Source organism: Papio anubis, chromosome 8, assembly GCF_008728515.1.
Source record: "Papio anubis isolate 15944 chromosome 8, Panubis1.0, whole genome shotgun sequence".
Lineage (NCBI taxonomy): Eukaryota > Metazoa > Chordata > Mammalia > Primates > Cercopithecidae > Papio > Papio anubis.
In genome coordinates this window covers 27,049,290-27,076,503 of record NC_044983.1, presented here as the reverse complement: position 1 = coordinate 27,076,503, position 27,214 = coordinate 27,049,290, and the positions used below count along the sequence as shown (strand labels likewise).

The window sequence follows — 27,214 nt, the reverse complement described above, 5'->3', positions numbered from 1 at the left end:
CAAAACAATTAGCCAGGCATGGGGGCAGACACCTGTAATCCCAGCTATTTGGGAGGCTGAGGCAGGAGAATTGCTTGAACCAGGGAGGTGGAGGTTGCAGTGAGCCAAGATCGCATCACTGCACTCCAGCCTAGGCGACAGAGTGAGACTCTGTCCCAAGGGGAAAAAAATAGAGAGAATGGACTTGCTAGTGGATTTAACACACTGTTCCCTTCGTTTTCTGGGGTTTGTTGCTCAAGGGAGGGCTTTAAAAGTTGGGGAAAGGGTCTTCCTCCATTTCTTTTCTTCAGAGCAGCAGTGGAATTATTAAAAGTGGCAGAGCGTGTCCCATATAGATAATTTTCAGTGTGGCAGATCTGTTACTGCCACAACATTGAGGAGAACATGAGAAATGTTTTGGGTCAATGTGTTGTGCTCACTCTCCTTTGAAGACACCATTGTGGCTTGTGCCCCTTTGACTTCTGAGCTCTGCCGCCACAGGCAAAAGACTCCTACTTGTCTGGAAGTAGGTTCCCACACTCCTGCTTAGTGTCTGCACATCAGGGAAGTCACTTGTCCTTTTGAGTCATTTCTTCTGACAAGACTGAGCATAAACCTTTACTCATGCTTGTTAGTTAACCTTTCTAACCAGTTCCTCTTTGAGCAAGGTCACTTATTTACAAGGGGAGAAAACCAAACCTAGAGCACAGTTTGAGTATCTAGCTTAGAGTGGCATTGACATCCACAGCTTTAGACAGTACTTCCATACAAAGGGGAAGATGATAATTCGCCAGTGTCTTGTGAGAACAGAATGAATAACTATAGCCTTGAAACCTTCTATTTTGAATAACTGTGGCCCATCTAAAACCAGGCTTGCTTGGCACCCTGTGAAAAGACAGACGGGTGTGATCTGAGACTTGAGTATTTTGAACAGCTGGGGAAACTAGTCCCCAAGCAGTAAAAGGGAGGAAACCACATAGAAAGTTAGCTGAACTTAACATTCTGGTCTTATGAGAGAAGATCGTCAGTGTTACTTAATTCATTTTACTTTGTAGGATTCTTCTGTAATTGATTACTGATCAAAGTGATTTAATTTTTTTCAGTATTGCCTGTCAGGGCACCCAACCTTACCATGCAATGTGCTCAAATTCAAATCAACCACCATTATGTTGGACTGTGGACTGGACATGACCTCTACCCTCAATTTCCTTCCTTTGCCACTTGTTCAAAGGTATGTGCTGGTGCAGCCAAAGAAAAAATGAGCTTTAAGTTTGCTGAAAAATGATACCATTAGTATAAATGTTACTAGTACCTAGTGTATTGTCGTAAGTTTGCTTTGTTCCCTTAAAAATGTTCTTTATCAAAATAATTTCCTTTGGCTGAGTTGATGGGAAGTGTTCTATTGATTTATTGATTGGCTTCTTTATTATAACTTCTTTTGAGCTTCTGTAAAATGTTCCTGCATCTGCTCAGTACAACTGAAGTCATGTATATTTCATCTTTCATCACATAAGAGCTGGTAAATGGTCAACTGATGAGCCCAAGAATTGAATTTTAGAATTATTTAACAGCCTTTGCAGAGACTTAACAGCATGGAATCTGACATTTCTTTTCGATAGGCTTCTGTGCATTATTTTCATACCAAGTCAACCTTAGATTTAGAACCACATATGTAGCCCAAGTTCATATCTTAAATGAGACAGATTGCCTCAGGCCTACAATAGCACTGTTTATGCTTAACTGAGACTTTGCCTTAGGAAATTGGTTTCCCAGCATACTACTATTTAGAAACAGTTTATAAAAGATGTGACTACCTTGTAGAAGCAAATATACTTACAGTAGCAAAAAGTGACACCACATACAAGATAGGATATGGAAAAGCTATCTAAAGCAGATTTAAGAGCTCAAAAGCATAGCAAGCTGGGTAAGCTTTCTAGTTTATCTCAGTCATTCCTGAAGATATCACTGAGTACAATGATTATTCACAGCGATAACCTGATGAACCATCTAAAATTTTCATCAACTATTGATTTTTCTGAGATAAGGGGTACAGTAAGGTGGTGTGAGGATAAGGTCAGAGATAATTCCAGATTACATTTTATGCAAAGCTGATGGAATTCAGTTATAATTACACCCAGCATTTAGAAATACATGTGCCACCCACAGGCCAGGCGCAGTGGCTTAGGCTTGTAATCCCAGCACCTTGGGAGGCTGAGGCAGGTGGATCACCTGAGATCAGGAGTTTGAGGCCAGTCTGGCCCACACGGTGAAACCCTATCTCTACTAAAAATACAGGAAAAAAAAAATTAGCTGGACATGGTGGTGGCTGCCTGTAATCCCAGCTACTTGGGAAGCTGAGGCAGGAGAATCACTTGAACCTGGGAGGTAGAGGTTGCAGTGAGCCGAGATCGTGCCACTGCACTCTGACCTGGACAACAGAGACTCCATCTCAAAAACAAGAAAAAGAAAAAAAGAAGTACATGTACCACCCACAGATATTGCCTAAAAACTGGGTTGGGAGGAGCTTAATTACATGACAATTGGTTATTTCCTAATAAAATAGCCTGATATTATTGTCTTTTTCCCCCAAAGAGCAAAATGTTTGTTTTTTGATGTTTATTAAAAATCTGCACTGTTCTGGACCAGAGGATTTAGAGATGAACAGAACAACCTACTTTCCCTCATGAAACTTACAGTCCATCAGGGAGAAAGATATCACACAGATGAATATTTAATTACACCTGTGATTAGAAAACAAGTATATATATATATTTAGGATAATTACTTAAAAAATGAAGTCTAAGATACCATGAGAGATTCCAAAAGGGAGCCCAACCTGCTCTATGGGGTCATGAATTTCCTGGATGATGAGAACTGGATGAGAACTCTCTTCCCCTTCCCATTCTTTCACTCTCAGAGGGAAGTTCTACTAGCAGAATGGTTAGCTGTCCATACGGTTTCTTACAAAAGGTGTCTCCTTTTGCTCAGACCAGGGCACAGTTGCCTAAAGTGGTATTCCTGACCCTGTCTGTCCGCTCAGTTGCTTTATTTGTCTTCGTAGCATTTATTATATTATGAGTACATATTTATTGATTGTCTTTCTTCTCCACTACATGTAAGTTTCATAAAGGCAGGGAATTTGATTCTCCATTGTATCCCCACTGCCTAGAACTATTCTTGGCATGTGGTAGCTACTCAGTAAGTATTTGTTGTATGAATGAGTTGCTTTATCTTCTCTGGATTCCATCCTAATCACTTTTTCAGAGTCCTTTTACTATTACAATTAACTAATTAATTAAATTATTATTTATATCTGCTTGGACTTTTCCATGTTGATTGTCATTTAATTATAATCAATCACATTTAACTTAAAATTTAAAAAACAATTTTAATTTCTCTCAACTCGTTTTTCCCCTTCAGCATTTCTAAGCCCTGTCCAGTCTTCACTCTGCCCACACCACTCCACTAGAACCTCTCAGGTCCCACATGACTTCCATGTCATTGGACGTGATGGGCATTTGTCAGTCCTCATCTTATTTGACCATTCAGTAGCAGTGACCTCCGTGATAATGCATTCCTGGTTTTCCTCTTACCTCTATGACCGTTCTTTGTCTGTATACTTTGGAGATGTGTTTTCCTATAATTGGCCATCATGTATTGACATTCTTCAGTATTCATTGCTTGGCCATCATACTCTCCACCAAGGGCATTTAATAAATGCTTAGCACTATTCATAATACAAAGACATGGAAGCAACTTAACTGTCCCTCAGCAGTGGAGTGGATAAAGAAAATGTGGTACATATACACCACGGAATACTACACAGCCATAAAAAAAGAATGAAATCATGCCCTTTGCAGTGACATAGATGCAACTGAAGGCCATTATTCTTGGTGAATTAACACAAGAGTAGAAAACCAAATACTGGGTTGTTGGCGCCAAGATGGTGGAATAGGAACAGCTCTAGCGTCCAGCTCCCAGCATGAGTGACACAGAAGATGGGTGATTTCTGCATTTCCAACTGAGGTACCGGGTTCATCTCACTGGGGCATGTCGGACAGTGGGTGCAGCCCAACGAGTGAGAGCCAAAGCAGTGCGAGGCATTGCCTCACCGGGAAGCACAAGGGGGAAGGGAATTCCTTTTCCTAGCCAAGGGAAACCGTGACACACAACACCTGGAAAATAATACTGTGCTTTACCAAGGGTCTTAGCAAACGGCACACTAGGAGATTATATCCCGTTCCTGGCTCGGTGGGTCCCACACCCACAGAGCCTCCCTCATTGCTAGCACAGCAGTCTGAGAGCTAACTGCAGGGTGGCAGCGAGGCTGGGGGAGGGGCGCCTGCCATTGCTTAGGCTTCAGTAGGTAAACAAAGAGGCCAGGAAGCTCGAACTGGGTGGGGCCCACCACAGCTCAAGGAGGCCTGCCTGCCTCTGTAGACTCCACCTCTGGGGACAAGGCATAGCTAAACAAAAAGCAGCAGAAACGTCTACAGATATAAATGTCCCTGTCTGACAGCTTTGAAGAGAGTAGTGATTCTCCCAGCACGGAGGTTGAGATCTGAGAACGCACAGACTGCCTGCTCAAGTGGGTCCCTGACCCCAGAGTAGCCTAACTGGAGAGCCTAACTGGGAGTAACCTAACTGGAGTGGACCTCAAGCAAACTCCAACAGACCTGCAGCTGAGGGTCCTGACTGTTAGAAGGAAAACTAACAAACGGAAAGGACATCCACACCAAAACCCCATCTGTACGTCACCATCATCAAAGACCAAAGGTCAATAAAACCACAAAGATGGGGAAAAAGCAGTGCAGAAAAGCTCAAAATTCAAAAAATCAGAGCACCTCTCCCCCTCCAAAGGAACACAGATCCTCACCAGCAACAGAACAAAGCTGGACAGAGAATGACTTTGACGAGTTGAGAGAAGAAGGCTTCAGTCGACCAAATTTCTCAGAGCTACATGAAGAACTACGAACCCAGTGCAAAGAAACTAAAAACCTTGAAAAAAGATTTGACAAATGGATAACTAGAATAACCAATGCAGAGAAGTCCATAAATGACCTGATAGAGATGAAAACCATGACACGAGAACTACGTGACAAATGCGCAAGCTTCAGTAACCGACTCGACCAACTGGAAGAAAGAGTATCAGAGATCGAAGATCAAATGAATGAAATGAAGCAAGAAGAGAAGTTTAGAGAAAAAAGAGTAAAAAGAAACAAACAAAGCCTCCAAGAAATATGGGATTATGTGAAAAGACCAAACCTACGTCTGATTCGTGTACCTGAAAGTGACAGGGAGAATGGAACCAAGTTGGAAAACACTCTGTAGGATATTATCCAGGAGAACTTCCCCAACCTAGCAAGGCAGGGCAACATTCAAATTCAGGAAAGACAGAGAATGCCACAAAGATACTCCTCGAGAAGAGCAACTTCAAGACACATAATTGTCAGATTCACCGAAGTTGAAATGAAGGAAAAAATGTTAAGAGAGAGAAAGGTCGCATTACCCACAAAGGGAAGCCCATCAGACTAACAGCAGATCTCTTGGCAGAAACTCTACAAGCCAGAAGAGAGTGGGGGCCAATATTCAACATTCTTAAAGAAAAGAACTTTCAACCCAGAATTTCATATCCAGCCAAACTAAGTTTCATCAGTGAAGGAGAAATAAAATCCTTTACAGACAAGCAAATGCTTAGAGAGTTTGTCACCACCAGGCCTGCCCTACAAGAGCTCCTGAAGGAAGCACTAAACATGGAAAGGAACAACTGGTACCAGCCATTGCAAAAACATGCCAAAATGTAAAGACCATCGATGCTAGGAAGAAACTGCATCAACTAACAAGCAAAATAACCAGCTAACATCATCATGACAGGATCAAGTTCACACATAACAATATTAACCTTAATTGTAAATGGGCTAAATGGTCCAATTGAAACACACAGACTGGGCCGGGCGCGGTGGCTCAAGCCTGTAATCCCAGCACTTTGGGAGGCCGAGACGGGCGGATCACGAGGTCAGGCGATCGAGACCATCCTGGCTAACACGATGAAACCCCGTCTCTACTAAAAGATACAAAAAACTAGCCGGGCGTGGTGGCGGGCGCCTGTAGTCCCAGCTACTCCGGAGGCTGAGGCAGGAGAATGGCGTGAACCCGGGAGGCGGAGCTTGCAGTGAGCCGAGATCGGGCCACTGCAATCCAGCCTGGGCGACAGAGCGAGACTCCGTCTCAAAAAAAAAAAAAAAAAAGAAACACACAGACTGGTAAATTGGATAAGGAGTCAAGAACCATCAGTTTGCTATATTCAGGAGACCCATCTCACGTGCAAAGACACACATAGGCTCAAAATAAAGGGATGGAGGAAGATCTACCAAGCAAATGGAAAACAAAAAAAGGCAGGGGTTGCAATCCTAGTCTCTGATAAAACAGACTTTAAACCAACAAAGATCAAAAGAGACAAAGAAGGCCATTACATAATGTAAAGGGATCAATTCAACAAGAAGAGCTAACTATCCTAAATATATATGCACCCAATACAGGAACACCCAGATTCATAAAGCAAGTCCTTAGAGACTTACAAAGAGACTTAGACTCCCACACAATAATAGTGGGAGACTTCCACACCCCACTGTCAACATTAGACACATCAACGAGACAGAAAGTTAACAAGGATATCTAGGAATTGAACTCAACTCTGCCCCAAGTGGACCTAATAGACATCTACAGAACTCTCCACCCCAAATCAACAGAATATACATTCTTCTCAGCACCACATCACACTTATTCCAAAATTGACCACATAGTTGGAAGTAAAGCACTCCTCAGCAAATGTACAAGAACAGAAATTATAACAAACTGTCTCTCAGACCACAGTGCAATCAAACTAGAACTCAGTACTAAGAAACTCAATCAAAACCACTCAACTACATGGAAACTGAACAACCTGCTCCTGAATGACTACTGGGTACATAACGAAATGAAGGCAGAAATAAAGATGTTCTTTGAAACCAATGAGAACAAAGATACAACATACCAGAATCTCTGGGACACATTTAAAGTAGTGTGTAGAGGGAAATTTATAGCACTAAATGCTCACAAGAGAAAGCAGGAAAGATCTAAAATTGACACCCTAACATCACAATTAAAAGAACTAGAGAAGCAAGAGCAAACACATTCAAAAGCTAGCAGAGGCAAGAAATAACTAAGATCAGAGCAGAACTGAAGGAGATAGAGACACAAAAAAACCCTTCAAAAAATCAGTGAATCCAGAAGCTGGTTTTTTGAAAAGATCAACAAAATTGATAGACCTCTAGCAAGACTAATAAAGAAGGAAAAAGAGAAGAATCAAATAGACGCAATAAAAAATGATAAAGGGGATATCACCACCGACCCCACAGAAATACAAACTACCATCAGAGAATATTATAAACACCTCTACGCAAATAAACTAGAAAACTTAGAAGAAATGGATAAATTCCTCTCCCAACACACACTCTTCCAAGACTAAGCCAGGAAGAAGTTGAATCCCTGAATAGACAAATAGCAGGCTCTGAAATTGAGGCAATAATCAATAGCTTACCAACCAAAAAAAACTCCAGGACCAGATGGATTCACAGCCGCATTCTACCAGAGGTACAAGGAGGAGCTGGTACCATTCCTTCTGAAACTATTCCAATCAATAGAAAAAGGGGGAATCCTCCCTAACTCATTTTATGAGGCCAACATCATCCTGATACTAAAGCCTGGGAGAGACACAACAAAAAAAGATAATTTTAGGCCAATATCCCTGATGAACATCGATGCAGAAATCCTCAATAAAATACTGGCAAACCAAATCCAGCAGCACATCAAAAAGCTTATCCACCATGATCAAGTGGGCTTCATCCCTGGGATGCAAGGCTGGTTCAACATAATGCAAATCAATAAACATAATCCAGCATATAAACAGAACCACAGACAAAAACCAGATGATTATCTCAATAGATGCAGAAAAGGCCTTTGACAATATTCAACAGCCCTTCATGCTAAAAACTCTCAATAAATTCGGTATTGATGGAACATATCTCAAAATAATAAGAGCTATTTATGACAAACCCATAGCCAATATCATACTGAATGGGCAAAAACTGGAAGCATTCCCCTTAAAAACTGGCATAAGACAGGGATGCCCTCTCTCACCACTCCTGTTCAACATAGTGTTGGAAGTTCTGGCTAGGGCAATCAGGCAAGAGAAAGAAATTAAGGGTATTCAATTAGGAAAAGAAGAAGTCAAATTGTCCCTGTTTGCAGATGACATGATTGTCTATTTAGAAAACCCCATCATCTCAGCCCAAAATCTCCTCAAGCTGATAAGCAACTCTAGCAAAGTCTCAGGATACAAAATTAATGTGCAAAAATCACAAGCATTCTTATACACCAATAACAGACAAACAGAGAGCCAAATCATGAACGAACTCCCATTCACAATTGCTACAAAGAGAATAAAATACCTAGGAATCCAACTTACAAGGAATGTGAAGGACCTCCCCAAGGAGAACTACAAACCACTGTTCAGTGAAATAAAAAAGGACACAAACAAATGGAAGAACATTCCATGCTCATGCATAGGAAGAATCAATATTGTGAAAATGGCCATACTGCCCAAGGTAATTTATAGATTCAATGCCATCCCCATTAAGCTGCCAATGACTTTCTTCACAGAATTGGAAAAAACTAAAGTTCATATGGAACCAAAAAAGAGCCCACATTGCCAAGACAATCCTAAATCAAAAGAACAAAGCTGGAGGCATCACGCTACCTGACTTCAAACTATACTACGAGGCTACAGTAACCAAAACAGCATGGTGCTGGTACCAAAACAGAGGTATAGACCAATGGAACAGAACAGAGCCCTCGGAAATAATACCTCACATCTACAACCATCTGATCTTTGACAAACCTGCCAAAAACAAGAAGTGGGGAAAGGATTCCCTATTTAATAAATGCTGCTGGGAAAACTGGCTAGCTGTAAGTAGAAAGCTGAAACTGGATCCCTTCATTACTCCTTGTACGAAAATTAATTCAAGATGGATTAGAGACTTAAATGTTAGACCTAAAACCCTAAAAACCCTAGAACTAGGTAATACCATTCAGGACATAGGCATGGGCAAGGATTTGATGTCTAAAACACCAAAAGCAATGGCAACAAAAGCCAAAATTGACAAATGGGATCTAATTAAACTAAAGAGCTTCTGCACAGCAAAAGAAACTACCATCAGAATGAACAGGCAACCTACAGAATGGGGTAAAGTGTTTGCAATCTACTCATCTGACAAAGGGCTGATACCCAGAACCTATAAAGAACTCAAACAAATTTACAAGAACAAAACAAACCACCCCATCAAAAAGTGGGCAAAGGATGATGTGAACAGACACTTCTCAAAAGAAGACATTTATGCAGCCAACAGACACATGAAAAAATGCTCATCATCACTCGCCATCAGAGAAATGCAAATCAAAACCACAATGAGATACCATCTTACACCAGTTAGAATGGCAATAATTAAAAAGTCAGGAAACAACAGGTGCTGGAGAGGATGTGGAGAAACAGGAACACTTTTACACTGTTGGTGGGACTGTAAGCTGGTTCAACCATTGTGAAAGACAGTGTGGCGTTTCCTCAAAGATCTAGAACTAGAAATACCATTTGACCCAGCCATCCCATTACTGGGAATATACCCAAAGGATTGTAAGTCATGCTGCTATAAAGACACATGCACACGTATGTTTATTGCAGCACTATTCACAATAGCAAAGACTTGGAATCAACTCAGATGTCCATCAGTGACAGACTGGATTAAGAAAATGTGGCATGTATACACCATGGAATACTGTGCCGCCATAAATAAGTTCGTGTCCTTTGTAGGGACATGGATGCAGCTGGAAACCATCATTCTCAGCAAACTATTGGAAGAACAGAAAACCAAATACCGCATGTTCTCACTCATAGGTGGGAATTGAACAATGAGATCACTTTGACACAGGAAGGGGAACATCACACACCGGGGCCTGTTGTGTTGTTGGGGGGCGGAGAGAGAGAGAGAGAGAGAGAGACTATGTCTCAAAAAAAAAAAAAAAAAAAAAAAACACTCAACATGCCCTCAAACTTTTTTTCATGATCACACTGGGTCCCGAATCCTTCCAGATACGGTTTTCTTCAAGTTCCTATCTTAGTAAATGGTATCCTTTTATAAAAATGAGAAAACTGGGAGTTAACTTTGATTCAGCCTTTTTCCTCACTGCTCCATATGCAATCTTTGATTAAGCCTTGACACTTTTACCTTCTAAAGAGTTCTAGAATCCAGTCACTTCTCTTCAGTGCTGCTGTAGTCATTCCCGTCTTTTATAGGTATCATTACTAAAGCCTCCTCACCAGTTTCTTCAGTTCTCATCTTGACCCTGTCTCAATCAAGAGTCATCTTTTTTGTGTGACTTTTTACTTGAAGTCCTACAGATTTACAGAAAAGCTGCAAAAACAGTACAAGCATTTCCTAATTGCCTTTACCAGTTTATTGGCATTTTAACAAATTTGCTTTATCATTTCCTCTTGATATGTATACACATAATTTTTTTCTGACCCATTTGAGAGTGAGATGCAGGCATGATGCACCTCATCCGTAAATGCTTGAGTGTATTTCCAAAGAGCAAGGACATCGTCTAACATAACCATGATACAAAAATCAAAATCAGAGAATTTACCTTGATAGTATACCAGTGTCTAATCTGTATACCTTATACATATGTCTCCACTTTTGCCAATTCATAATTCACTATGAAACCCATTATAGCAAGAGAGAGAAATGGTAATTTCTGGTCCAGGATCTCATCCAGATCCCATCCACATTGTATTTAGCTGTCATTTCTTCAGACTCCTTTAATCTGGAAGACTTTCCCGGTCCGTGTTTTATGACCTTGAGGTTTTTAAGAGTATGGCCAATTATTTCATATAATGACTTTCAAGTTGGGTTTGTCTGATGTTCCCTCATGATTAGGTTGGGGTTATTGTTTTTGGTAGGAATACCGTGTTGATGATGGTGTCTATCATCAGAAGGCACATGGTTCCGTTTTCCCCACAATCTTTTAGGAGCACAAATCTAATCTTATATTACTTGTTTAAAACCTTTCAGTGGTTTTTCATTGCTCTTAGGACAAACACCACACTCGTCTCAGTGTATCAGGCTTCACGCCTGCCCCTCCACTACCTTCTTTATACTCTGCCTCTTGTTCTTTGTTTCCTTCTATTAAATAGTTTCAAAGAAATCTTCTGACTCCTTCCTCAGAGCAGTCACATGTATTGTTTTTCCAGCTTGGAAGACTGTGTGAGATCATCCATGACTACAGTTTTGATGTAGGAAGGACATAATGATGGCATTCTAGCTGGATGGGGACTGGGAGGGAGTGTCTTGGAATCTGCTCAAAGTTCCATGTGAATAAATGAATAACCTTCATGGAAGCTGTCCATGCCAAGGACTGGTGGTGAAAAGGACTGAAGGAACCTGCTGGGCTGTTCACCATGGAATACGACACAGCCAGAAAAAGGAACAAAATCATGCCCTTTGCAGTGACATGGATGCAGCTGGAGGCCATTATTCTTGGTGAATTAACATAAGAACAGAAAACCAAATTCTATATGTTCTCACCTGTAAGTGGGAGCTAAACTTTTTCTAGTCCCTCAGGCCCTGCCCCCAGTTTCCCCTTGACTCTGCTCCTGTCCAGATCTCAACTCAGTCCTCGTGTCCCTAGGGAAATCTTTGGATGCTGCCTCCACTTGTCCCCATCAATTTGCATGCTGACTGGATCCGTGTGCCTCGCCTGCTTCCTTAGGAGGAGGGAGTATTTTGCTCACAGTCCTATCACTGGCACCTAGTCCTGTCACCAACATCTTGACATACTAATAAAGATTCCTAAATCAGGCCGGGCGCGGTGGCTCAAGCCTGTAATCCCTGCACTTTGGGAGGCCGAGACGGGCGGATCACTAGGTCAGGAGATCGAGACCATCCTGGCTAACACGATGAAACCCCGTCTCTACTAAAAAATACAAAAAACTAGCCGGGCGAGGTGGCGGGCGCCTGTAGTCCCAGCTACTGGGGAGGCTGAGGCAGGAGAATGGCGTAAACCTGGGAGGCGGAGCTTGCAGTGGGCTGAGATCCGGCCACTGCACTCCAGCCTGGGCGACAGAGCGAGACTCCGTCTCAAAAAAAAAAAAAAAAGATTCCTAAATCAGTGATGAGCACCTCACTGACCTGCAACACCGCACCCTGTGATGAGGCTCTTCCCTGTTTCCTTCTTCTTGAAAGACCTCCTCCACCTTCACTTCCTAACTCCTATTTTCTACTCTACCACCTCACTGCAAACTGTCAAAAGTGCCCTTTCTGTGAACCCATGGCACCTCCTGTGTACCCCTGTCAGAGCTCTTATTTTATTCTGGTGTAATGACTCCCTATACTAGATTGCAAACTCCTAAAAGGAAAGGATTGTTTATTTACTATCATTCCAACACTTTGCACTGGGTATTAAGCTTGTTAGTATTTTTTGAATAAATGAATGAATGGACTCATGCCTCTTTCATTATTATTTTCTGATTGTAAAAGTAATACATTTCATACCTGGATGTGGTGGTATGTAGCTGTAGTCCCAGCTACTTTGAAGGCTGAGACTTGAGCCCAGGAGTTTGAGTCTGCGGTGGGGTGTGATCTCACAAGTGCATTCCAGCTTGGGCGACAGAGTAAGACTCTGTCTTTAATAAAAATAAAAAAGAAATTGCAGGCCAGGCGTGGTGGCTCACGCCTGTAATCCTAGCATTTTGGGAGTCCGAGACGGGCGGATCCTGAGGTCAGGAGATCGAGACCATCCTGGCTAAAGTGGTGAAACCCCATCTCTACTAAAAATACAAAAAATTAGCCGGGCGTGGTGGTGGGCGCCTGTAGTCCCAGCTACTCGGGAGGCTGAGGCAGGAGAATGGCAGGAATCCAGGAGGCAGAGCTTGCAGTGAGCTGAGATCGCGCCACAGCACTCCAGCCTGAGCGACAGAGTGAGACTCCGCCTCAAAAAAAAAAAAAAAAGAAAGAAATTGTGTATGATGTTCAATCTTCTTTTCAGTATTTTCCTAGGCAATAGATTACTTGTCTAAGGTTATTTTGCTTTTAAGGATTAAAGTTCAACTGTGTAAACTTCGTAAATCTTTCCACAGAAATAGAATAATTTACCTATTTTTCCAAAAAAAACAATTACTTTAAAAATCTTTTTTTTTTTTTTTTTTTTGAGACGGAGTCTTGCTCTGCCTCCCAGGCTGGAGTGCAGTGGCTGGATCTCAGCTCACTGCAAGCTCCGCCTCCCGAGTTTACGCCATTCTCCTGCCTCAGCCTTCCCAGTAGCTGGGACTACAGGCGCTCGCCACCTCGCCCGGCTAGTTTTTTCTATTTTTTTAGTAGAGACGGGATTTCACCGTGTTAGCCAGGATGGTCTCGATCTCCTGACCTCCTGATCTGCCGGTCTCGGCCTCCCAAAGTGCTGGGATTACAGGCGTGAGCCACCGTGCCTGGCCCCTTTAAAAATCTTGTATACATTTTTTCGACTAAAAATTTTAATGGTATCCTTTTTTCCTAAGAAATGTTAGTAAAATAGCGGGTGCAAAGATGTGCTCTTCTACAATCTTTTTTTTGGGGGGGGGGGCACGTTACCTCCCATGTTTTATTAGATTGATTTCTTTTTTTTTTCTTTTTTTTTTTTAGATGGAATTTTGCTCTTTTTGCCCAGGCTGGAGTACAGTGGTGCCATCTTGGCTCACTGCAACCCCTGCTTCCCAGGTTCAAGTGATTTTCCTGCCTTGGCCTCTCAAGTAGCTGGGATTACAGGCAAGCACCACCATGCCCGTATAATTTTGTATTTTTAGTAGAGATGGGATTTCATCATGTTGGCCAGGCTGGTCTCGAACACCTGACCTCAGGTGATCCACCCACCTCTGCCTCCCAAAGTGCTGGGATTATAGGCATGAGCCACCGTGCCCGGCCATTTTATTAGATTTCTGTGGAAAGATCTCTATCTCCTTGTTTACAAAGTTTACACCATCGAACTTTGTAATCATTAAAAGCAAAAAACTAAGTCCCTTCCCCTTTGGTAACTTAAAATTTACTCTTTATGGTTTATTCATTAACTCATTGGAACACAGTAAGCAAATATTTTCATCTCTATAGTCAGCATCCCTTTGCCATGTGGTGATGTATTTGCATCCCTTTGTCTTTGGCACTATTGTCACAACGTGGTCATGATTTCCTTTCAGCATTCAGTCTCATCTACTAGCAGTGGCTCTAACCCAAAGTAACCACCCAGGTATGATAGATGGCTTTGATGTTATTAAAAAATGTTTTCCAGGAGTGTAAACCACAACACCTGAAAATTTTGCTTGTTAAAAAATTAGTTATATTCTGATAAGCAACTTACTATTTCTCAACGTTTGTTGAGGACAGCTAACTGCATCTGTCGTCTGATTTGTGTGGGTCTGATGGGGAACAGACAGTGTGTGTCCTTTGATCCAGTTATCTTTATAAAGGGAAGTAGATATTTACAACCTTGTTTTAGAGAGTTAACATGCATGAAATGAGAACAGTATCCACATTGTCTTGTCATTACACTTTTATTGCAATACTTGCTTTCTTAATCTGATCTGATAGCAAATATATTTTTCAAGAAGTAAGAAGTCTTCAAAATATATGACTATGAAATGAGGTGGGAATTAAAACAACTAATGGTAATAGCATATTTTTCTGAAAAGTTAGAGCAGAAAACTCCCAGAGTTTATTAAAAAAACTTTTTAAAAAACTCCCAGAGTTAAAAAAAAAAAAAAAAAAGTTATCAGGTATGATTTATACCAGTCAAATTTGATTCTCTCAGTAGTGATTTTCTTTTTTTGTTTTTTTTAGACAGTGTCTTGTTTCAAAACAAGATTCTACTTTGTTGCAGTGGCACGATCATGGCTTCCTGCAGCCTTGACCTCCTGGGCTCAAGCGATCCTTCCTCCTTGACCTCCCAAGTAGCTGAGACTACAAGCATGTACCACCACAGCCTGCTATTTTTTTAATTTATTGTGAAGACAGGGTCTCACTATGATGCCCAGGCTGGGCTCAAACTCCTGGGTTCAAATGATCCTCCCACCTTGGCCTCCCAAAGTGCTGGGATTACAGGTGTGAGCCACTGCACCTGGCCTCCAGTAGTGATTTTCATTCTCTAATATACATCAGTATTCTCACTTTTGGATAAATAAAGGCAAAATGTAAACAGTTAATCTAGATAAAGGGTATGTGAGAGTCCATTGTATTCACATCCTTGCAACTTTTCTGGAAGTTTGGAATTAATGTCAAAATTATTTGCACCAACCTAATAATTAAAACTTAACCCCTACCCCCGGCTGTGTGCGGTGGCTCACGCCTGTAATCCCAGCAGTTTGGGAGGCCGCGGCGGGTGGATCATGAGGTCAGGAGATTGAGACCATCCTGGCTAACACGGTGAAACCCCATCTCTACTAAAAATACAAAAAATTAGCCGGATGTGATGGCGGGCACCTGTACTCAGGAGGCTGAGGCAGGAGAATGGCGTGAACCCAAGAGGTGGAGGTTGCAGTGAGCCAAGATTGCACCACTGCACTCCAGCCTGGGTGACAGAGCGAGATCCCGTCTCAAAAAACGACGACAACAACAACAACGAAAAACTTAGCCCCACCCCCAATTCTCACTTTTTTCTGAAAGTAGATGCGTTTATATTTTATTCAGGTTTTTAATCATTTCTAAAAGATTCACAGATATTCACATATTTATGCTTTTATGTTGACTTTCATACCTATCATCTACTTACAGACTTAGCATCTGACCAAATTATTTTGAGAAGAGGAAGAGAGACCTTACAGATACTTGGTTTCTGATTCTTGTAGTCCCGCACCCTTACTTTGTCCTTAACTTTTGCATCACAGAAGATAATTTTGTAGTGAGTGCTGAAATCCTTTTGCCATCCAACTTGGAATCCTGATGGGCTTTTTCTTCACACATTACCTTGGTCATTACGCTTTTAATTTTACCAGCATACTGTTTTCTCTCCTGAGTTATTGGCACTTTCAGCTTGCATTATATTTCTTCTGGTCAACTAGTAGTACACAGTTAAATCTTTAGATTACTAGTAGTAAATGATTTTTTAATTCGGATTTTTAAAATGTAACATACACATGAAATTGACCTCATCTGCTAGAAGCTGTTCACTTTAGACATGGTGTCATTTTGTAACACTTGGGAAAAGTAGCTTGATTCTCCAGAATTGGAAGCTCAAGTCACAGGTGACAGGGGACTAATCCACTTGTAAAGCTGTGAACCCAAAGCATAGATTGGACTGGAATTCGGGTATTCGTGTTTGTGGTGAATGCTGACGGGTAGATAGTAGGGCAGTGTTCTCATCAGAGCTCCTATTCTCTCTGCATCTGTTTTTTCATCCGCAATAAGATGATGCCTGTTCTGCCCTGTCCTAAGGACTGTGGCCAGACACATGGGAAAGAAGATGGGATGATTGGACAACTATAAAAGGCTCTCATGTCTCATCTTTCTTTTTTCTTTATTATTCTGCATACGATTCTTTTAGTTTTTCCAATTTTCCGCCAAACTGTTTGACCTTTTAATATCCTATTGCCACATAATTTTTAAGCTTGATACAACATGGTTATTTCTCTTATATTTGATTGGTATTTAGGATAAGAACTACTACCAGTAATTTTAAACTGTTCTTAACTTTATGGAGACAGTACAGTTACCATGAAATCATTGAGGATTGTAATCTATCTAGGTTAATTTAATCTTAATATTTTATTTTGCAGTCCCAGGCTGTCCAGTCTTCCTGGCTGGTCCCTGAAGGATGGAAATGCTTTCTTGGACAAGGTAATATCTAAGACTACAAACTAAAGCCTATCTATACACAGTGGAAAGTTATCTTCTCATACCAGAGCCACCCTGTAGTAGTGTGACTGATGGCTTTTTTTTTCCCTCTCTGAAAAACCCCAAGATCTATGCTGGGGTCTTCAGGACATGGTAGCTACTATTTTTAAGTGCCTTTTAGAGAATGTCACTGTTCTGATTCAGATCCGTTTTGCTCATGTGTAGAAATTTAAGTACTTCTGCTGCAAATACCTTTTATCACCACAGAAAGAAAACTGTTATTTCTAGAATTGCAATGAGTGTTTCAAAGACAAGGTTTTTTAAAGAATCAATCCAGTTCATTTTGTGATTGGAAAGAGTAAAACCTTTTTTTAAATAACTTTAAAATCCTCAAGTAGATGAGTTTTAAACTGCTTCTATCAAGGGTCAGATCAGGTAGGGCTTTGTAAAAAGCTTGGTTCTTTTTTGGGTAACGAGAGGCCACAGAAGGTTACAGAAGGACAGTGGCATTGTCAGATTGGATCACTCTGGCCACTGTGTAGGGAATGGTCTGAGGAGCAGAGTGTTTGACTTCCCTGGCAGTGCCTTCGTGTGTAGGGGACAGTGCTCTTAGGTAAATTTGAGTAGAGGGTCTCCCACACTATGATCTGTGATCCCATTTCAGCCTGTCCTGATAGTCTAGAATGGATAATCTTTATAGATGATTTAAAAAAAAAAAAACAGTTCTAGGAATCTGGGATTTGGAGTTCTATTACGACTTTAATGACTGACTACACCTAAAATAAATGGCTTAAATTACTTCTTTCTCTTTGAGGCTATTAAATTTTTGACATTAGGTTATCTTTTCAGTAATTTCTTCCTCGGATCAGTAGTTAGACAGTTATTTAATAAATGAAAGACTAAAGCTACCAAAAAATGTTCCAACTATAAGCTAGTCAAACTTTGTACTAAAATCAGAGGTATAGGAAGGTTAAAGACTGTAAAGCCCCCTCAGGCCACTTCTTAGTCCCCTAAATCATTCTTCCTTTCCTCAGTTTCACATTTGAAAAACTAAGAGTTTAAAGATGCTTAACATGATTCATCTAAATAAAGCATTTTCTCTTGTAATAGATACTATTAAATAAAGAGGTGTTCTTTTTACAGAATTAATTCCTGTAACTGCACTGTAGCCTCAAGTACAAGCCAAATGCATAATTTGAAACCAGATTTTCTTCAGAGCTGACTGTAAAATTATGTGACATTCAGAAACCTGTGCACCTGATTTCAGCCTGATTCTCCTGCTGGCTATAAATCATTGTTCCCTGCAAAAGGCTCTGAAGCATCCCATTACCAGTGCATTGTGAGCGAAATGACTTGCATGTGTATGTGGGAGTATTTCATTAGAAGGGAGTGGTGAATAAAATACAGTGACATTGTAAGTGTTTGGAATGGCAAATATGCTTCTGCAGGTCAGGAAGGATGACAGCCTGCAAGGAGACTTCATCATATGCCCTGTCCTGAAATGTAGCATTATGGGGAAGAAGATTACATAGCCCATTTAAGGCCAGGCAAAGCTTTGAAATTTCCCATGATTTGTCTTTAATCATTTTTAACCTCATCCTAAGGGAGTGGGGAGTCTTCTCCCATTAAACATAATTGCTCATTTGTTTTTAGCTGGCAGGTACATTGTAATTAAGAACAGTGTTCAGTCTCCTTTCGGCTCAGCCTGTCACTAGTTAAATGGTACTCATCTAAGGAGAGGAACCAGAGTGTATAGTGGAAGGCAAGGGGAGGAAATTGTCTATCAAGGTTCTGATATGAGACTTATAACATTCAAAAGGACAGTACTATGTAGTCAGTGCCCTATTTTCAGATAAAGATTGAGAGTAAAATCATTCAGACTCTGATATGTAACTATAGATACATGTATATATAGATACGTATAATATATGTTGAGTGACTAATGGAAACATGATAGAACAAAATTACAAAAGTATCTTTCCCTTTCTGGAAAGAGCAAAGGAAACTGTCAACCACATTCTATCTTTTACTGGTTTCAGTGTGAAGTCATAGGTAGCTTTAACCTTGATGGTGCAAAAAATTCACTGTGGACTTCAGTTTAAAGTGTCAGTGAGAGGAGAAAGCATTAGTGGCCTTCAGGAGGCATCGTAGCAGACCCTATTGGTAGCCCACCCATATCTCTTGGACTTTGCTATTTCACTGTCCTCTGTCATAATTCCATCTGCCAGTGTCTGTATGGCTTTGCCTGAGAGTTTTTTTCCTGAGGCTGCACAAAATGCAGGAGTTGGTATATAAACATTTCAGCCCCATTGCTCCTCAGTGGGATAATTTGGAGCTGTCTGTGTTAGATCATTTCTGAGTTTCCCCATGGGGATAAGTTCCAGTTGCCCCAAGTTGTATGTGGCTCAGTGACAAAGCCATTATCTGTCACCTTCCTTTGCACTGATCACTTCTCCACTCTGTTTTCTCAGCACCTCCCATATGAACTACCTTCTGTCAAACTCTTTTCTCAGGGTCAGTCTGTGGGGGGAAGACTGTGGGGGTTTATTAAATTTGGTGGGTCATGGATGGGGTGAGAAGCTGGACTATATCTATTTATTTATACATATACATATACATATATGTATTTATATATACATATACTTTTTTCTTTTGAATAAATACATTTGGTTTATAATGCTAAATAAATGGTATGTTGTGCAAGGAAAAACGTTATATTCGTGGTGCTGGTGGTGGTTGTGGTGGAGGTGGAGGTGGAGGTGGAGGTGGTGGTGGTGGTGGTGATGGTGGAGGCAGTGGTGGTGGTAGCGGAGGAGGTGGTGATGGTGGTAGTGCTGGTGGTGGATGCTGAATCCCTGTTTCAGGCTCTTGACCCTCCCTCCTTACGTCCCCCTTTCCTCCCAACCCTTGGTAGGTAGAGAAAAAGCCTCTAAACAGTTTATGTAGGGCCATGACTCCTAGCCTGACAGCATAACAGAATCACTGGAGGTGCTTGTTATAAACACACATTCCATGGCCTCATCCCCAGTTTCTGATCCCTTCAGTCTTAGATAGGGCCAGGGATCTTTTTGTAATCCACGTCCCCACATAATTCTGGTGTTGCTAGTACAGTTTGCATACCTTATTTGGAAACCACTGGATTGTGGGTTATGGGAGCAGCACATACCCATGCATGGAAGATGTTTCAAAAAATGTGCATTCAAGTCCTGAGTCTGCAACCAACCAGCATTTTACCCTTAATAAGACACTTGACCTGCCTGAGCCTAAACACAGGACAGTCGGCCTAATAACCTCCCAACTTCCCTCCAACTCTAGTAGTCTATGATTCTTCGTGAAAAGTTTTGTTTGAGGAGTATATTTATTTGGTCCTATATGTACTGGGTATCTCTTCCTTGTGTTTTTCCTTTTCATTTCTTTTAGGAGCTAAAGGAGTGCTCGGGTCATGTATTTGTGGATTCTGTGCCTGAATTCTGTTTACCAGAGGTAAGATTAAGGTGAATCTTATTGTAGAAGCAAACCTTATTATGTAATTGCTCAAAATGAAGTCAAGAAATAATTTTAAGAGGCTTAGCTTCCTGTTTTCAAGTTTAAATGAATCCGTTATTCCAGGCACATTGTTACACAGCCAAAATGTGATCATTTAGCAGCTTTTTATATTGTCTGTAAGTCATTTACGTCACTCTCTTCTTCCTATTTCCTGTTCTTTCTGTAATCCCCACTAATACTCCTACTAGGGCATGTTCTGAGCAAGGTAAGGAAATAACTCAAGCCTTTTAGTTTTATGATTCTGATGTCTATGTGCTTAGGTTAGCCATATGTGTCCTGGTCTTGCTTTATGGTGGATAACTGACAATTGCTATTATTTAGCCAATGCCAGTAAACTGTAAAAATTCTTGCTGACTTGAAATACCATATTTAATATTGTTTGAAATTCATAGATTCTGAACTGAGTCATAGAAAACAGTTACTTATTATTATCATAGTGAGACTTATTGTTAGGGTGTGGGGCCAGTTTCATCCTTTCAAGGGAAACTAAGATCAGTTTCCGTTTGTTTTAAAGGCAGCTAATCTCAGCTGAGAGACCTAATCCCCAGAGTAGCCTAGATGCGGTTCTTAACAGACATGTGAAATGTGGAAAGCTGGAGCTGCTCGCAGGTTCATGAGAAGGTGCCATCCTCTTTTTTCTATATGCCCAGTGGATCACAGTACCTGTAGAAAATACTTCCACAAATTCAGGGCCAAAGAGAAAAAGAATTTGGAGTGCAGTTTCTCTTATTTTTGTTTTCTCTTCTTCCTTCTCTTTCCATTTCTACACTTTGTTTAATATCCTGTAGATCAACATTTTTATCTCTCTTGGAAGTATGTGTATATGTCTTTGAGGGTACCAGAGCAAACAGAAAAAGAAACACAGACAAACGTGGTAATTGAAGTTGGCAGATAAGGGAGAAAGTTTGAGATTTAGTAGTAAGCCTAAAGCTGAAGGAATCCAAGAATCCAGAGCTCTCCATCACTGTTAACCAAAGTCATTTTGTCATCCTCATTTGTCACTTAGGAATTGGTAGGGCAGTTCACCATCTGTTTGAAGATTCCTGATCCTAGGTGCTACATTTGTTTTCAGTTGACCACGTGTGATACTGACTACTGCAACCTTCTGTTTATGGACACCACTGTAGAATTTATGAATTGGTGTTCCGATGGCTTTCTGACTTACTCTTTAGGATACTCAGCTTTTAAATTAGACAGTTACCATTCCACAGTTCACTTTTGCCAAGCTAAAGGATTATTGATATATTTAGGGTTCTAGAGCCATATACATTTTTTCAGGCAAGATTTTAGGGCACAAATTAGTAATAGTGACTGTTTTAAGGTAGAGCCAGGCCTTGTATGATTGGAAAAAAAATGGGAGAGTAATGGAAGCAGGAGAGAGGCACTTATTATAGCCCAGTCTTCACTGACTTGTGGGTAAGCAAGCCACACAGTCAAGGTCCCAATCGTCATGAAATTTACAAACTAGTACAAATAGCTTATATATCTTTATATCCCAGTACAGTACGCAACCAGTAAATGAGGGTTGTTTTGATTGAATTTATGGTCTGTAGAACCCCAAGTGTTGGTATACAACAGTTTTAAAGATAGAGTAATCTTTACTGGATTCCATTGAGTGAACATATGTAAGTAAATATGTTAGTATGGTTGACCATTGAACAATACGAGTTTGAACTGGAAAAGTCCACTTACATGTGGAGTTTTTCATTATGACAATTTGAAAAAACTTGCAGATGAACTGCATAGTCTAGAAATAGCAAACAAATTAAGAAGACATTAGACGTGTCATTAATTCATAAAGTATGTATAGAAACTAGTCTATTTTCTCATTTACCACCATAAAGTATACACAAATTTATTATAAAAAGAGAATTTTTTTGTTTTGAGACAGAGTTTCGCTCTGTCACCTAGGCTGGAGTACAGTGGCATAATCTTGGATCATTGCAACCTCAGCCTCCTGGGTTCAAGCGATTCTCCTGCCTCAGCCTCCCAAGTAGTTGGGATTATAGGTGCCCACCACTATGCCCCTGCTAATTTTTGTATTTTTAGTAGAGACAGGGTTTCACTATGTTGGCCAGGCTGATCTTAAACTCCTGACCTCGGGTGATCCACCCACCTCGGCCTCCCAAAGTGCTGGGATTACAGGCGTGACCCACCACGCCCAGCCAATAATTTTTTTTCATTGGCTCTATTGCCCAGGCTGGAGTGCAGTAGTTCGATCTCAGCTCACTGCAACCTCCGCCTTCCTGGCTCAAGCCATCCTCCCACCTCAACCTCCCAAGTAGCTGGGACCACGGATGCACACAACCACAGCCTGCTAATTTTGTATATTTTGTAGAGAGGGGTTTTGCCTTGTTGTCCAAGCTGGTCTTGAACTCCTGAGCTCAAGCAATCTGCGTCAGCCTCCCAAAGTGCTGGAATTACAGGTTTGAGCCACCGCGCCCAGCTGGAAAAGTTAAAATTTATCAAAACTATGCACACCAACAGTTACAGACCGTACATGACACGATTTGCACTCGAAAGAAACATAAATGAGCATTAAGATTCAGTATTTAATCACATGCATAAAACTGTAGTACAGTCTATAACTTCATAGCCATCTCCTGTTGCTGTTGTGGTGAGCTCAAGTGTCTGCTTAAAACACCATGTGATGCCAGTCATCTCCATGTGAGCTGTTCCCCTCTCCTGTAAATTGCGTATTGCAGTAAAGAGTGATGTCTCACAATTCTCATGGATCTTGCGTCATGTTTAATGCAGTACTGTTAACCTTGAATAACACCATGGGACCCATACGAAGTGCCACTAGTGATGCTTGAAGTGCTCCCAAGAAGCAAAGAAAAGTCGTGGCATTACAAGGAAAAGTTGAAGTGCCTGATATGTAGATTGAAGTCTGCAGCTGATATTGCCCGCCATTTCGGGACAAATGAATCCAGCATAAGGACCATTGTAAAAAAGGACCATGTTAAAAAAAAAAAAAAAAAAAAAAAAGGAAAAAGAAAAACAAGAGAAAACACATGAAGCTGTCACTGTAGCTACACCAACAGGCATGAAAACTTGTACTTCTTGTGAAATACGTTTTTACCTTGTATTGAAAATGCAGCATTACGTGGGTGCAAGTCTGCTGTAAGAAAGGCATACCTGTAGACTCTGATGTGATTCAAGAAAAAGTGAAATCATTGTATGACAACTTAAAGCAAAAGGAAAGCTTAAAAAAATGTCAAGATAACAGGGAAGGCAGCTTCCGCCAGCCAAGAGACAGCAGACAAATTCCTAGATGCCATTAAGAAAATCACTGAGGAGAAAGACTATCTGCCTGAATGGGTTTTTAATGCAGATGAAAGTGTCCTAATCTGGGAGAAAATGTCACAAAAAAACATTTATTAGGAAGAGAAGTGAGTTCCAACACTTAAAGCAGGAAGGGATAGGCTAACTCTACTGTTTTGTGCAAATGCACTCGGGTTTTTTTGTTTGTTTATGTGTTTGTTTTTAATCAAGACTGCCTTTATCTATAAAGTGGCCAACCCCGATCCCTGAAGGAAAAAGATAAACACCAGTTGCCAGTCTTTGGCTTGTACAACAAGAAGGCCTGGACAGCGAGAACTGCTTTTCAGGATCGGTTTCACTGATGCTTTGTCCCTGAAGTCAAGAAGTACCTTGCCACTAAGGGACTGCATTTTAAAGTTCTTTCAGTATTGGACAATGCCTCTGGCCACCCATAATCCCATGAGTTCAACTCCAAAGGTGTCAGAGTGGTCTAATGCCCTAAACACACCATCACTAATTCAGCCTCTAGATCAGGAGGTCATAAGAACCTTTGAGCCTCATCACAGTACTCTGTGGAAATTACTGTCAGCTCTATGGAAGAGGACCCCAATGGAACATCATGAAAGTCTGGAAGGATTACACAATTGAACCTGCCATCATTGTTATAGAAAGAGCTATGAAGCCTGAAACAATAAATAAATTCCTGCTAGAGAAAACTGTGTCCAGGTGTTGTACTTCACAGGATTTACAACAGAACCAGTCAAGGAACTTAAGAAAGAGATTGTGGATATGACCAAAAAAAAAAAAGTGGGAGGTGAAGCGTTTCAAGATAATGGAACTTGGAGAAATTCAGGAGCCTATTAGCACACCAGAGGAGTTAACAGAAGATGACCTGACCAAGATGAGTGCTTCTGAACCAGTGCCAGATGATGAAGAAGAAGACATAGAAGAAGCAGTGCTGGAAAACAAATTGACATTAGACAGTCAGGCAGAAGGGTTGCGATTATTCAAGACTGCTTTTGACTTCTTTTACAACTTAGATCCTTCTATGATATGGGCACAGAAACTAAAATGGTGGAAGAAGGGTTGATACCATATAGAAACATTTTTAGAGAAATGAAAACGTGAAAATGTCAAACAAATTATGACATATATCTGTAAGCACTCCGAGTGTGCTGGCTTCTCCTACCTTGCCTTCTACCTCCTACACTTCTTCCTCTCTGCCACCCAAGACAACAAGACCAACCCCTCTTCCTCCTTCTCGTTAGTCTGTTTAATGTGAAGATGACAAAAATAAAGACCTCTATGATGATTCACTTCCACTTAATGGATAGTAAATGTATTTTCTTTTCCTTATGATATTTTTTTTGTTTTTGAGATGGAGTCTCACTTTATTGCCCAGCCTGAAGTGTGATGGTACAACCATAATTCACTGCAGCCTCGACCTCCTGGGCTCCAGTGATCCTCCTGTCTCAGCCTCCGAGTAGATGGGACTGCAGGTGTGCAGCACCATGCCTGGCTAATTGTTTAAACATTAGGTCTCACTATGTTAACCAGGCTGGTCTCAGACTCCTGGCCTCAAGCAGTCCTCCCACCTCAGCCCCACAAAGTGCTGGGATTACAGGTATGAGCTACCACATCTGGCTCCTTATGATTTTCTTAATAACGTTTTCTTTTCTCTAGCTTATTTTATTGTAAGAATATAGTATATAGTATATATGCAAAGTATGTGTTAATTATGTTATCAGGAAGGCTTCTAGTCAACAGTAGGCTATTAATAGTTAAGTTTGAGGGGAGTCAAAAGTTACTTTCAACTGTCCAGGGGGTCAGCACCCCTAACCCCTGTGTTGGTCAAGAGTTACATGTATATAAATGTGGTTTGGAATTTAAATTTCTCAGAGGGAAAATGTTTTATGTCAGCATACATTTTTGATATATACCAACAGAATAATTTTTTATTTTTTTAATTCTAGACTCTGTGGGCTGGTTCTTAGACATTAAAGAGAAATTTCAAGTTTTCTCACCCAGTTTCTGTATACATGAAGACTGGTGGCGATGGTTTTCAGCTTTATTGTTGCTTCAGTGTGATTCGCATTGTTTTCTTCTGGATCTATCACTGTGCTACTCCGTCTTAATTTCCCTATTTGTTTAAAAATGATGCTAGGGAGATAGTGGAGAGTAGGACCAGCAAAGAGTTATATGGTCCTTCATGAGGAGGACACTGTCTTGCAAGGGCAGTGCACAACTTGGGGTGAAGGTTAGGATGGGTTGGCTGTTCATTAGGCATGGTGTTCACACAGACAGCAGTACCCTGGCACTGAGTAGTTTATGAGCTCTGCTGGCATCCTGTCCTTGGGGGCCAATGCTGCCTGGCATCTTTATTAAATTACTCATTTTGTTTGTAAAGTTACTCAACTGAAAAATACCCATAGCCAGAATGGCACCCTGCCTCTCTTCATCTGCTTGTGTCACATCATCCTTCTTATTTCTTCTTCGTGGGGATGTATTATCTCAAGGACCCACCTCTTAACCGAGTCACTTGCTTTTCCTTAGTGCACCGTACATTTCCCAGAGTTATGGGAAATGTACCTCCACGGCGGAGGGCCCTGTGAGTGACGGGTTGTCTCTGAACCACGGTGTCTCACTTCTCCCAGAACATGCCACTAATAAAGCTGCATTCCTTCAACAGAAGCACACCAAGGCTTGTTAAGTACTGGCTGCCACAGGTGGGAGGGGACAGAGGAGTCACACAGGACAAAGTGCTACTTTGAGGTGTGTATAGATTGTGAACTGTCATAAGGGTTACACATACAGAGCAGGCTTGGTGGCTTGCTGTAATCCCACCACTTTGGGAGACTGAGGCAGCCAGATCACTTGAGGTCAGGAGTTTGAGACCAGCTTAGCCAACATGGCGAAACCCCATCTCTACTAAAAATACAAAAATTAGCCAGGCGTGGTAGGGCACATCTGTAATCCCAGCTACTCTGTCTCAAAAAGAAATAAAAATTTAAAAATTGAGTTACACATACAATACTTTGGGAGTTCTGAGGAAGTTGTGGTTTCTATCTTGTGAGCAAATCAGGAAGACCTAGTGGAAGAAGAGAATTGCGCCTTGACAGACTGGTAGGACTTAAATATATGGAAGAATTTTAGGTATTTTCCTAAAATTTACCCAAACTTGGATAGCCTTTTCCCTCACCTGCTAACCTGTCTTTTCTCCCTTTTTACATGACCTTAGTGATGAACTTCAAAGCGCAGATCTGGGGTTAAGATTAGAATGGAAGATGAAAAGATAATTTCCTTTCATGACTGCCACTCTGCTTTTTTGGAGAGCTCTATAACCAGCACTAAACTAACAAAAGTTACCTCAAAAGAAAAACCAAAACAATTGTCTCTCCATCTGGCTTTTGAAGAGCTGGTTTCTGTGTGCTGCGTCCCCATTGCCCATTAATCTGTAGCAGTGGGGTGTTGTGTTCTAG

At 41.0% G+C, this 27,214-nt stretch overlaps 1 protein-coding gene across 9 annotated transcripts in view; it reads left to right on the top strand.

The window, feature by feature from the left end:
• Nucleotides 1–27,214, top strand: part of INTS9 (integrator complex subunit 9) — a 125,576-nt gene that overhangs the window by 30,497 nt on the left and 67,865 nt on the right. For 5 of the 9 annotated variants that reach the window (XM_031669933.1, XM_021942816.2, XM_031669935.1 and 2 more), the window contains 3 exons: nucleotides 1,083–1,210; nucleotides 16,868–16,928; nucleotides 20,346–20,408. In XM_031669933.1, the coding sequence (XP_031525793.1) occupies nucleotides 1,083–1,210; nucleotides 16,868–16,928; nucleotides 20,346–20,408 (252 nt within the window). Of the gene's footprint in view, nucleotides 1–1,082; nucleotides 1,211–16,867; nucleotides 16,929–20,345; nucleotides 20,409–20,985; nucleotides 21,093–26,424; nucleotides 26,508–27,214 lie in introns of those variants that run through there. The other 4 variants (XM_031669937.1, XM_021942818.2, XM_031669938.1 and 1 more) reach the window with 4 other exon arrangements.